At 38.1% G+C, this 12,883-nt stretch overlaps 1 protein-coding gene and 1 long non-coding RNA gene across 5 annotated transcripts in view; one reads left to right on the top strand and one right to left on the bottom strand.

Annotated features, from left to right (window-relative positions):
- ppp1r21 (protein phosphatase 1, regulatory subunit 21) overlaps window positions 1-12,883 on the bottom strand; it is a 75,778-nt gene that overhangs the window by 6,490 nt on the left and 56,405 nt on the right. For all 4 annotated transcript variants that reach the window (XM_078557227.1, XM_078557230.1, XM_078557228.1 and 1 more), the window contains 6 exons: window positions 11,311-11,463; window positions 9,367-9,459; window positions 3,702-3,956; window positions 2,890-2,925; window positions 2,439-2,555; window positions 500-598 (listed from right to left, as the gene is read on the bottom strand). In XM_078557227.1, coding sequence (XP_078413353.1) covers window positions 500-598; window positions 2,439-2,555; window positions 2,890-2,925; window positions 3,702-3,956; window positions 9,367-9,459; window positions 11,311-11,463 — 753 coding nt within the window. The remainder of the gene's footprint in view (window positions 1-499; window positions 599-2,438; window positions 2,556-2,889; window positions 2,926-3,701; window positions 3,957-9,366; window positions 9,460-11,310; window positions 11,464-12,883) is intronic.
- The window catches only part of LOC144689824 (uncharacterized), a 58,910-nt gene continuing 54,913 nt past the window's right edge, over window positions 8,887-12,883 (top strand). The window contains exon 1 of the long non-coding RNA XR_013578720.1: window positions 8,887-9,440. This is a non-coding gene — a long non-coding RNA (uncharacterized LOC144689824). The remainder of the gene's footprint in view (window positions 9,441-12,883) is intronic.

Raw genomic sequence — 12,883 nt, 5'->3', positions numbered from 1 at the left:
TCCCTTAGGAGGGTGATGACCTGTGGAATATGCTTCTGGAGGTGGTAATCAGGACTGACTCCCGAAGTTTAAGAAGGTGCCAGACACACTTTTAGAAACTTGTCTTTTGCAAGTTTTCAAGTGATAATGAATGGATTTCTGGCCACAGTGAATTAGTGAAAGAGAGGGAGGGATAGGGGTGAGTCAGCAAGAAGCAAAAAAATTAGGGCAAGTGCACCTGGGTCTGATGTCACCTTTAATATTGTGCGTGGAAGTTGGTCCCACTGAAAACATGATTATTTAATACACAGACACACACGTCCTGCAATCAGAGACACAACACTGGTGCTGGGCTCTGAAGGAGAGTCATATGGACTCGAAATGTTAACTCTGTTTCTCTTTCCAGATGCTGCCAGACCTGCTAAGTTTTTCCAGAATTTTCTGTTTTTATTACCACGCTGGTGTTGATGGATACAATTTAGTCAAGAATATGCACAAAAGGATTTATATTTCTTCCTACCTGCAATCGCACAACGTTCTGATTGGCAACTTTTATTTCTTCCGAGAAGGTTTCTCTGGACTTCTCTGCCAGTGCTAAGCGTTTAACAAGGGCTCGGCACTTCGAATTAATAAAAGAAAAAGCACTCTGTATAAAATTTTCAAACTCATACAATAATTCAGTTCGAACATAACTGCCGCCCCCAAAACCTGCCCCAATAGAACTGGAACATATTGATTTGAAACATTGGACTTAATGCCCTGAAATGAAAATCAACTCATTTGAATGAACTGTTCCCTCCAGGATATCTTGTTCATTTTTACCATCTCAACTTCCAGTTGCCCTTCCCCCAGCACCTTCCTAAGAAAATGTAACATCGATGGGCATAATGACACAATGGGCCGACTGTCTCCTGTGCTGTAAAAATTGTGATTGATCAGTCCATTTACTTCTTCACACACTACTGTCCAAGGCCTCAAACAATCCTGCATGAAGCTGCAATCCGAGAGAGTTTAATGAGTATACTGTATTTGCTACACTAAATGCAGTCTCCTATGAATATGAAATGGGAGGAGGCGGCAGTTATAGGGCCCCTCAAGCCTTATTTGTCATTTGGCTGATCTTAAATGGAAGTATTTATGATATCATGGAGACCAAGTGCATATTAGATGATTGATTTCCTGATTGCTTTAATTACCTTCCATCTGTTCACAAATGTAATCCCAACCTCTAACTTGCCATTTTAACATCCCTCCCATTTTGACTCAATACTGTTCCAAGCAAATTCAACAGAAGCAGCATCTCATCTTTCTCCTAATCATTCTGCAACCTCTTGGTCCAAGCATTGTTTGATTAACTCCTTAACGCTCCCATCTTCTTTTCAGCAAGGGTGTTGGGAAATATGGAGTGAGACTGTTGGCATCCAGATGGTAAATGGTTTCTCTGCAGACCCTTTAACAGAACATAGCTTACTCAGAGAGGTAGGGTAAAGTTGATTGGGAAAACACCAAAATAAAAATTCTGGGCACAAAATCATTTTGACCCACAGCATTGTGAAGTTGACATATTTCGCAACCGTGCCGTCTCCTTATGGCTCCGAACATAAGGACAGAATTGCTCTGTAACAAATACTGAAAATCACCCTTTCAGTTGCTAATCTGAAATATACTGCAAGTGAGCGCTTCTTTGCTAGCTGCAAGGATCAGGAGGTTCATTCCATGATATTCATTCATTTAACTAATCCATTATTGTACCATAGAAGGGGCCTGCGAGCAGCTGACAGCCTGACCCCTCAAGCCAGTGAACTAAGACTGGAACAAAAAATCTTTATCTATATGAAGAGCAGCAGTTGAGGTCCCCAGGCTCCTTAGAATTTATCCCTCAGCCAACATGATTAAAAGCAGGTTTTTGATCATTTATAACACTTGTTTGTGGGAACTTGGTATGCACAAATTGCCTCCAATGTTTCTCTACATTACAACAATAACCACAATTCAAAAGTTCTAACTGGCTTTGAAGTGCTTTGGGACACTGAGATACTAATGGGCACTACATAAATGCAAGTAATTTATTCCTTAAAATGCAAAAAGTAAAGAAACAGATTAATTTCCACAGGCTTGCAGAATTCCTATGCAACAATGAAATAATACATTTTTTTAAAAATGAAAGCAAAATACTGGAAATCAGAAATAAAAACAAAGTGTTGAAAATACTCAGCAGGTCTGGCAGAATCTGTGGAGAAAGTTACAGTCAATGAAACATTAACTTGTTTTTCTCTCCAGATGCTGCCAGACCTGCTGAGGATTTCCAACACTTTGTTTTGACATAATTTTTTTTAGGCTGGTTAAATTTACAAGCATCATCTCTTAAATGAAGAATTCCTTTCTAATTTTGTTTGCCAAAATGGGCACAAAGGTGTGAAAACGTCAACACAAAATGCCTATAAGTCCATCAGTATTACCTCTGCGTAAAAATGCACTGACTTGCTGTCTGCTATCTGAAGTTGTGAGGTTAGTTCTGCCACCCTCATCATGTAGTGACTTTTGATTAACTGTTCACGTGACTCTGCATCTGGAATCTAAAAGTAAACACATAGGATATTTCTTTAGCCATGACAGGTTTTGAAATGTCACCATAAAGAACATTCACCAGTGAATTCTCTTTAATCATGTATTTAAAATAACCCAACAAATGTGGACTATTTTAAAATTTAAATTCTATATTAGTTTTTGAATAAGCTGTTCAATCTGATCAGTTATAACTGCTAACTTACACCATAATTAAAAAGGACCCGCCAAATTATTTTAAATTTTAACACACAAAAATTTGTCCATTTCAAAAATAAGAAATGTGATTATTGCAGTACACTTCATTCATTTCATTTCCAAAACACTTGAAGGGTATCACAGTACCTCATTGTTGATGGTGGAAGTGGTCAGCATTCCAACCTAACAACAAAAAAAACCTTCATTCAGCTTAAGTCTCAGGCTTTACGAAATATATTAAAAACGTATATTGCAAGCAAAAGGAGACAACTTGCTAGAATATGAGCAGAGGTTTAGGGAGAATGAATGTTAAGAAGCATCTTTTTTGGTTGACAGAAAATTCAGTTACATATTTAATACACCTTCAGCTTAGGTTACCTTAGGTTACTGCGGCAATTCACAAATTTTTACACCTTACACAAGCAGAATGCATTTCCCCAATGGCTCAGTTAATAAATCACTGCTCACTGCTATAAGTTAAGATGGTTCAAGACCCATTATTCTCAGCCAGGGTGACAGCAAGTGCTACAAATCACATCAACACTTTAGACTTTAGGCATGGCAAGGAGGCGGGGTGGGGAAAAGATAGTAAAATTCACATCCGTCTAAAGGTTATCAATTGAAATGTTAAGTTTGTTCTCTCTCCATAGGTGCTGCGTGATCAGAGTATCTCCAGCATTTTGTTTCAAATTTGCAGCATCTGCAGCATTTTGCTTTTGTGACAAAAATCAATTAGGTTTCCCTCTCAAAGTAGTAACGGGCTTGGATGTGATGCTGTATTGGTAAAACAGTCTGCTGAAACTCAGTCTTGGCACACTTATGGAGAATGTGCACTTGGTAAAGGCACTGGGAGGGTAGTCAGCTCCCATGGAACCGCATTTAAGTATTAGGAAAGAGAGAAAACAACCCAAAACAGCTTAATTCTCAGTCCCATTGAATTCAAAATTTACACCATTTACCAGACTGGTACTTCTAACTGGTTCACTGGAGTCCCTTTCAACAAGCTGCAATTCTTCAATTTTGGCAATAGCATCATTCTCCTGGATAGAACCAATAGAAGGCACAGGTCCGGTGAACGTAGTTTTAAATTGACTTTCCAGCTCAATTAGACGCTGATTTTCCTTCTCCAATTTTATTTTAGCTAGTTGAGCCTCCAGCATCCAGTGTTCTTTCTCCTGCTCCAGTTTTGCTATTTTCTCTTGGCTTTGTTGCACCTGCAAAGATGAAGAAGCCTAGATGGTTACAAATGTCTTCTTTGTGTGCTTGTACCATCCTCCAGACCACAGCTAATAGGGCAGGTGGTTGAACTACTTCCAGGCTTCCACATATTGTGATCTGTATTGCAGAAGGTATGGAAATATGACCCACGTTTTTCTGTTTTCTTCTTTTACTCCCTAACTCCCAAAACAACCACAAACTGCCAAATGGAATGTGTCTATGCAAACCACAGAATGTCACTGTAGCCACAGCTTTTCTACGTAATTACCTTTAACAAAGCTCATCACTTTTTTAAAACTATAAAACAATATGGTCAAAACCTTAATCCTTGTTGTAACGGATCAAGATCTGAAGCCACATCAAGAGTCCAAGCAAATGGCTCAGCCACCTCACAAACAATTTAACTGCTGCTTACAAAAAGTCATCGGGTGTGGATCACGAATTTGAAGAGGTGTTTGACGGGTAGGGGAAACTTTAACACTAACATTTCACTTCCCCTTTTCATGCTATATCGTTTCAATTGTATTCTTCCATTCTATTTCCAGAATAAAGACAGCTGACAAACACCCCTCCCCAGAAAAAAAATTGCACTACAAAGCATAGCATAATTTACAAAACAAATTGTTTACTTTTCTTCCAGTATAAAACTTTTACTACTTATATGTTACCTCAATTGTTACTTCAGCTGTACAGCAAATCCAAAAAGCAACAAAACAAATCATGTAGGATATGTAATGACGGGGGGGAAAAAAAAAAATCACTGGTCTGGACCAAAACTGATCAGCCCAAGTCCCTAATCAGAACTCAGTTCAACCTTTAGGTAAACTGTCTCTTACTGGGATTGACATGCACCTCAGGGTACAGTTGAGATGAGGAGCTGCAGGTTGGGTGCTAGTCAAGCAGAACCTCGTCAACATTATCTGGCTGGCGAGGGTGGGATTTGTGTCCTGTTTAAGTCTGGTTACATGCATGCACAATAGCTGTTTCCTCAAAAGATAGAAATTTGAATACTGAGGGAGCAGAGCAAGAAGAATTTCTGCTCTCTGAAAAATTTTAATTAAGGCCCAAGTAGGTTTGCTTTGTATCAAAGGTCTATTGGACTCAGGGCATTTTACAAATCAGATTTGACACTAAACCGGGCACAAAGTCCTGGAGAGGGAAGTTTAGCGTATGAAGTTGCTTTGCTCCAGAGTCAAACTAGACAAGCATTTGAGGGAGAAGGTAATAGATGGCTTTAATGATAGATTTAGATGAGAAAAGGTGAGAGGAGGCTCAAGTGGAGCATAAGCACTGGCATGGACTGGTTGGGTCAAATGCCTGTTTCAGTACCGTATATCCTATGTAATCCAAAAGCAAAGTGGGTTCCTATTCTATAGTAGTGTAAAAATGATGCAAACTCAGCAAGAACTAATTTGGGGGCAGATTCCACCCTTTTTGAAAATAACACTCCTGATAGGTACAGACTTCTAAACTGTAGCCATCCATTTATACTTCTACATAGTGGCCCATCTTCTGTCAGGATATGCAGACATCTTTCTTTCTCAACAGCTATCCTGAATTGCCTATTAACTGAAGAAAATCTTGTAGCTGAAGATGTCTGGTTTGTTCGTTGGGTATTAAAGTGAATGTCATTTACCATGAAGATTCTCAACTCAGACAAGTTTGTGGGCCTGCCCCGAGATTGTCAAGTGCACTTTAATTCATATTGTGACTTTTCACCAGAAGACCTTTAACCATCATTATGGTGCCAGTCATTTAACCTTTTGATCTTCGCTTTACAATGATGCATGGTGACCTCTTGCTTATAAATGCAAGTGTGTTGCCCTTGACTTCAGGGTTAGCTGCACACAGTTAGCTCTTTGTTTTAACTAAATTTTTCTTTGTGTAGAGTGTGCCCTATTTCTATTTTATAAATTGACCTGAACTCCAAGGCTGTATTCCACAAAAATCAATTTTTAAATTGTACTTTCGCACATTGTTATCTTGCTTCTGTAATCTCTGCTGCAGTATGTTCTAGTATATCAAGTTTGAACCTTTATTGTAAAGAGCTGAAAAGATGGTGCACAATTACAGTAACCAAATTAATGGCAGGAAAATTAAACATTTCTGAAAGAGCCATATCAAGTAAAAATATTTCAAGGAGCTTCATAGTGGGTACAGAAGTATTGTTATTTTACTAGATTAGTAATCCAATCGATAATTTAAATTCAGTTTAAAAATATCTGGAAATAAATAGCTGCAGTTCGTAAAGTTATTGACAAATCAGCTGTAAGAATCCAACTGGTTGACTAATGTCCTTTGGACAACGAAATGTGCCTAAATGGGTCTCCAGCCCTACACCAATGTGGCTAGCAAGCCACTTTTTGAGGTCAACTAGGGATAAGCAATAAATATTACTCATGGATGAATAGGAACATACTATGCATTGTGGGCAAATTTGATTTAAAGACTGCTGAAAAGGTTAATGAATTCAGCATCTGGGAGAATAAATTCTTACAAGCATTCTATAACTGTCTCAAAACAGTTAAAAATTAAGTTAATCCATTGTTCTGCTTTCAGAGTATGTGAAGGTTCATTTTCTGCTACTGGAAGGCTTACAACAATGTTGTACAAGTACATAGTCGTAGATAGGGCTTTAAAAAAATCAAAGTTTAAGGAGTGGGTAAGAGTGCAGGTTAGTGACGAGGCTGATTGCTATCAAAAAGTGAAAGGAAGGGACTGTGTGTGAACGCCATATGCACCAAAAGAATCATATAAGAGTAGGCAAAATTGACAACAGAGCAAACTTAAAGGCTTTGTATCTGAATGCAATATATTTGGAATAAAAATAATGAGTTAACAGCGTAAATAGAGATAAATAGGAATGATTTGGTGGCGATTACGGAGACGTGGTTACAGGGAGAACAGGTTTGGGAGTTGAATATCCAAGGGTACTCTGTTTCAGAAGGATAGGCAGGAAAGAAAAGTTGGTGTAGCTTTGTTAGTAAAGGAAGAGATCAGTGCTATAGTGAGGAATAATATAGGCACTGGAGAGCAAGACAGAGTCAGTCTGGATAGAAATAAGAAATAGCAAGGGAAAGAAGTCCCTGGTGGGAGTAAACTATAGGTCCCCAAACAGTAGTTTAGCAGTGGGGCACAGTATAAACCAGGAAATACTGGGAGCATGTAAGAAAGGCACAGCAATAATCATGGGTGATTTTAATATGCATATAGGTTGGACTAATCAAATTGGCAAGGGTAGCCTTGAGGGGGAGTTCAGAGTGTATTGGAGATTGTTTCTTGGGAAATGGAATTTTGGCATTTATTGCTAAAGGAAGAGAGTATAAAAATAGGGAAGTATTGTTGCAACTGTACAAGGCATTGGTACTGTGCACAGTTTTGGTCCCCTTGCTTGAGGAAGGATGCAGTTGCACTGGGAGGTGGTTTAGAGGAGGTTCACTAGATTGATTCCAGAGGTGCGGGGCTTGTCTTATGAGGAGAGATTGAGCAGTTTAGGCCTATACTCGCTAGAGTTTAGAAGGATGAGAGGAGATCTAATTGAGGTATATAAGATGCTAAAGGGGATAGACAAAGTAGACGTGGAGCGGATGTTTCCCCTTGTGGGGCATTCTAGAACGAGAGGTCATAGTTTTAGGCTAAGGGGTGGTAGATTTAAATCAGTGATGAGGAGGAATTACTTTTCTCAAAGGGTCGTGAATCTGTGGAATTCACTATCTCAGAGTGCAGTGGATGCTGGGACGCTGAATAAATTTGAGGAGATAGACAGATTTTTAATTAATGGGTTGAAAGGTTATGGGGAGAGGGTGGGAAATTGGAGTTGAGGCTGAAATTAGATCAGCCATGATCGTAATGAATGGCGGTGCAGGCTCGAGGGGCCGAATTGCCTACTCCTACTTCTTACGTTCTTACATACTCAGCCAGAAATATCACACAAGGTTGCCTTTGAAACTAGAGTTTCATATCAGCAATACACAGCCTAGATTGAAGTTGAATTCTGAAAGTACCAATTGCTCTTTCCAACACACTTGTCAGCCACTCATCAGCTTTAATGCTCAATTCAGGCTACATGGTGTTGGACCGTGTTGAGCCTCATTTTATGGAAGTCTTGAGAGAATTTATTCTCCTGGAAATGACTCAAAAACCCTCTTTTCTTCTTCTACTTGAATATAGCTTTGAAAACTGACTTAAAAGTTCTCGCTTAATAGATGTGGAATTCAGGTCAATACAAAATGGAGCACACCATATGTAAAAGAAAGTTACTTAAAACAAATAACCAGCTATTATAGACAGCAGTTATTTGAAAGCATCATCGCAGGTAAACGAATAGGTGAAGTTATCTACAGGCATGCACTTATTAACAGCAAAGATAAGTGAGGAAGATTCATTTACTTATATTGTAGCCAGTAATTATAACACCCCTACTACATATGCCATATTTAATATTAAGGCCTGAAATTTTGAAAGCTTGCACAGAAAAAATATCATAAATACTACATAATGCTGATTTTTTTGCAGAAAAAACTAGAATGTGACTTGCGCCTGTATTTTCACAGGATGCCCAAGTTTAATCAATTGTTATCAAAATTAAGTAAACTCCCTGGTGTTCATTAACATACTATACCCCTCATGCAAGAGAATTGCAATTATTCAAGTCCTGAATGGGTTGTAAATTTATGCTTAAAATTTTAGATGCAGCAGAACCCAAAGTCGTAATTCTGGAGTTTTACGATAATTTAAAAAAAAATTGAGACCTGAACTATATAGTGGGTGTCTTGGAATGGATTTTACAGCAGCTCAAAGAGCTACATAGAATATTCGTTAGGTTTCCTAATTACATTACCTTAAATCTGCTAAGCCTAATGTGCATAAATCAGGGTGTGGTTAATTTAAACTTTAATTTTGATGCACAAAAAGACACTCAAAGGAGGAAAAACAGCATAACCATCTTGCTTTCCTTGAGTTTTGATTTTTACTGTTTTACATTAATTTTTATGTTGGTTATATTAATTTTAAAGTTGGTGACAAGATAGGCATATAAACAACTTACTTCAAAAGCAACCCACTGTTTATGCCTTTTGCCAAAATCCCAGACCTTAGTGTTTTCTTGTCCTTTGCATGACCCAAAAGTCATGCCTTTTATTCAAAAGGGAACAATTGGGCTGCCTGTAGTGGGCTGCACCTAGGTTCTTAACAAACAGGTATCCAAAACCACAAACATATGGTGCCGAGCAAGGCACCTCAAATATTTATAAACTCAAGTGAAAATTGTGTCAAAGTTTCTCTTTAACTGCTTAATCTTATCAAAATTTTGTGCCTTCAAACAGGACTTGGTCATTTCAAGTGTTCCCCAGTTGCTTCAACTTTTCTACCAAATATCGTGAAGTAATATAGAAGATGCATCGTTACCTGTTGCGAAAGACCTTCGCGGCTTTCAGTCGAACTTAGAATGGTCCTACGATTTGCCAAAGCCTCTTCATAAGGTACTGATCCTGGACAAGACTGTAACATGATTATTCTATTATATAACCTCCAACACTAAAAGGCTCTATGCAGCAGAACAAATATGCACTGCATTACAAACCTCTTCAAAATACATGTTTATCATAAACTGTTTCATCCTGCACGTGGCTCATTAGCCATCCTCTCCCTGTCCCTACAGCTTTCGAAGTACGCTTCAAAGCATAATTTTTGCCTCTGGCCTGGCCTCTGTCACTACCAGAAGATGTTTTGTGTTACGACCGGGATGGGAGGACATGTAGTTTCTCTAGCCCCACTACTCCACAGGTCGCACCATAAGTGTAAATGTTTAATTCATTCACCAAAATAGCCAACAGTTTGCTTTCACTGCTGTTAGACCCAGAATAAAAGACTTTAACCAGGCTTCTTTCAATAAACTAGAATGATTGATTTATTATTAAACAAAACTCTTTAAAAGCAAGTTGCAAAAAACTGGTTAACATACAATTTTAATCTGGAAGTGCAACTATATACCCCTTTAGATCGACACACAGGACACACACACACAGGAGACAAATAAGGTCTCTGCAGAGACTGACATTTGGGGGAAAAAAAAACCTTTTAGCCAATGGCAAACTTTACGAAAATGGATAAATTTCTAAGGGTTTTGACGCTGTTAATCTGGTGTTCCTGCTGTCAAGTCGGATTGCTGGTCATAGCAGTTGTCTAGAAGTTCCTTCTAAAGGAGTTCGGTGTGGAGGAGAATAGAACGGAATCAATGTCCTTGGGATCTCACTCATCTCAGCTTCTCAGGTTTCCAAATACAGGCGAGTTATAGTGAGATAAGGATTCCTAGCTCGATACTGATAACTACACTGAATTTCAGACAAGGCAGGGAGAGCACGAGTTGGGAAACATTCGCCTTTTTGATTTATTCCCAAAGCTGAGTCAAAAAAAACAAGTTCAAAACAGAAACTCTCCTCAATCAGGGGGTTTTGAAAAAAATCACCACGGCTTCATTGCCTCTGAAAGCAGTAGTTTTTTTTTCCCCCCCCATCAATTTAAGCTCAAACAAACAGTTAATTCGTCAGGTGCCTTGCTGGTCATTTAGCTGAAGTTATGTGACTTCTTGGAAAAGGTAGCTTGCTCATAGTCCAAAGTGAACTTAGACCCTTTTCAAAAAAATCCCAGGTCAGTTCCCAAGAAAGTGTCCAAATCATTCAATGTCCTTCCAGTTTTTAAAGAAAAAACCTATAGTTCTTGGAGATATGTATTCATAACACTTTGCATACATTACCTTTAGTTGGTCCCCTTCCACATTCTCACTCTCCCTTCGGCACTGATCAGTGGGTTTATTGCAACTACCAAGTCATGGGCCTATTGCAACTACCACATAAACTCTAGCAACAATTCAGTTTTGATATAATAAAATTACAAACAATAGATTTAGTGGTTTATTAACTATGTGGTAAAACTATTGACAAATTTGCTTATTTTTATACTTATTGGAGCATTCAGTTTTTAAATTCTCTAATCCACATGCAACAGGCACATGGAAACTGAAGAGGGCAGCTTGACATTGAGAGAGTGAAAACAATGACAGCTCATGACCCAAATGATCACTTCTTCAATATCAAGTTAAAGATAAACAAACACAAACAAACAAATAATCTGTAGGCTAAAATTGCTAAACAGCTCAGAACAGTGCATAAACAACTGATCCTGCTACAGAATTAGAATGTCCATTGCAGCAAGAACAGCAGAGCACAACTATTTACTAAACAAATTGAGACTTTTGTTTTAATCCCCTATCCCATTACTTTCCATCCCAGCATCAGATGTAGCATGAAATTCAACAATGTATTTGTTCAATATTAGCATATTTACACAAACCTTCTTCAGAGACTTAATATAAGCAGCTGCTTTCTTCTTGTTCTCCAGCATACATTCTGCTGCAAGAGGGTCTATTATACCCATTCCTACCCTTGATCCATACACAGAAGGAGCTGTAAAGAAGTCCAGGTTATTGCTGAAGAACGTACCAATCTAAAAAAAGAGACCAAAACATGGACTGCAACTAACAGTGTATATTTACCAAGAAGCTGCAAGTGTATTTATTTTGCAGTGAGAAACAATTTCAAGGACAAAAAAACTTTTCACTGACAGTAAAACATGCTCTAAAAACAGTGCTCATAAGCTAATAAAGATCACCCCAGGCATTTTGTAAATTAGTTTTTAAATTTAAAAAAAATGTAAAACAGAATCAGAATAATACACTACAGATTGTGGTCATTCACCCATTGTGCCTATGCCAAGTCTTTAAATGATCTGTCCAATTTGTTTTACTCCCCTGCCTTTTCCTTTACCTCATACCACTGCAGTATTTTCCCCATCTAATTATTTATCCAATATTCTTTTCAAAATAATTGAATCTGCTTCCACCACCCTTTCAGATAGTGCAATCCAGATAACAACTCACTGTATTTAAAAACTTGGCTCTAGTTCATTTACCAATTAATTTAAATCTGTATCCGCTTGTCACTGACCATTCTGCTACTGAAAAGTTCCTCTTTTGTACTTGGTCAATCCCTTCATGATTTTGAACATCTCAATTAAATCTTCCCTTAACCTTCTCTGTTTTAAGGGAAACAACCCCAGCCTCTTATGTAATTGAAGTCCCTCTTTCTTGTTGCCATTCTAATAAATCTCCTCTGCACCCTCTCCAAGGCTTCACGCTTCCTAAAGCGTGGTGTCCAGATTTGGACACAATGCTCCAGATGGGGCCCAACCAGTGTTTTAGAGAAGTTTAGCATTACATCCTTGCTTTGCTTGCACTCTATTCATAAAGCCAAATATCCTTTACACTTCAACAACCATCTCAACTTGTCTTGCCACCTTCAATGATTTGTGTATGTATACTGTTAAATGTTTGTTCCTGCATAAAATTGTATCACTTAGTTTACATTGCCTCGCCTCATACTTCCTGGCAAAGTGAATGACTTCATGCTTCTCTGCATTAAGTTTCATTTGCCACATGCATACACATTTTTTCCTGAAGTCTGTCATTATCCTCATTGTTTACTACATTTCAGGGTTTTGTCATTGGCAAACTTCTCATTGCGATTTTATGCAAATAAGCAGCCAGAAAGCCATCCAATCAAATTAAATAAGAATTCAGTAATTCCATTATTTTGTTAAGAACTAATCCAACAAATTAAGAAAATCATGGAAAAGTATAAGTCAATGTATGAAAAAGGATAGATTAGCATTTTAGGTGGGACATTTCCTGTCTTATTTCAAATTATGAACTTCTAAAGCTAAAGTGGATGAGGATTTGAAAAGGAAAAGTCGTTGCAGGAAAAATGGGATTAGACAGTTTCTGTTGAATAGCTAACACTGACACATGCACAATAAAGTAAACAGCCGCCTTCTGTGCTGAATGTCAAATCTAGGAGACTTGTTTAGC

Source organism: Cetorhinus maximus, chromosome 14 (genome assembly GCF_964194155.1).
Source record: "Cetorhinus maximus chromosome 14, sCetMax3.hap1.1, whole genome shotgun sequence".
Lineage (NCBI taxonomy): Eukaryota > Metazoa > Chordata > Chondrichthyes > Lamniformes > Cetorhinidae > Cetorhinus > Cetorhinus maximus.
The sequence above is the reverse complement of the archived record's forward strand: the minus strand, read 5'-3'. Positions and strand labels throughout refer to the sequence as shown.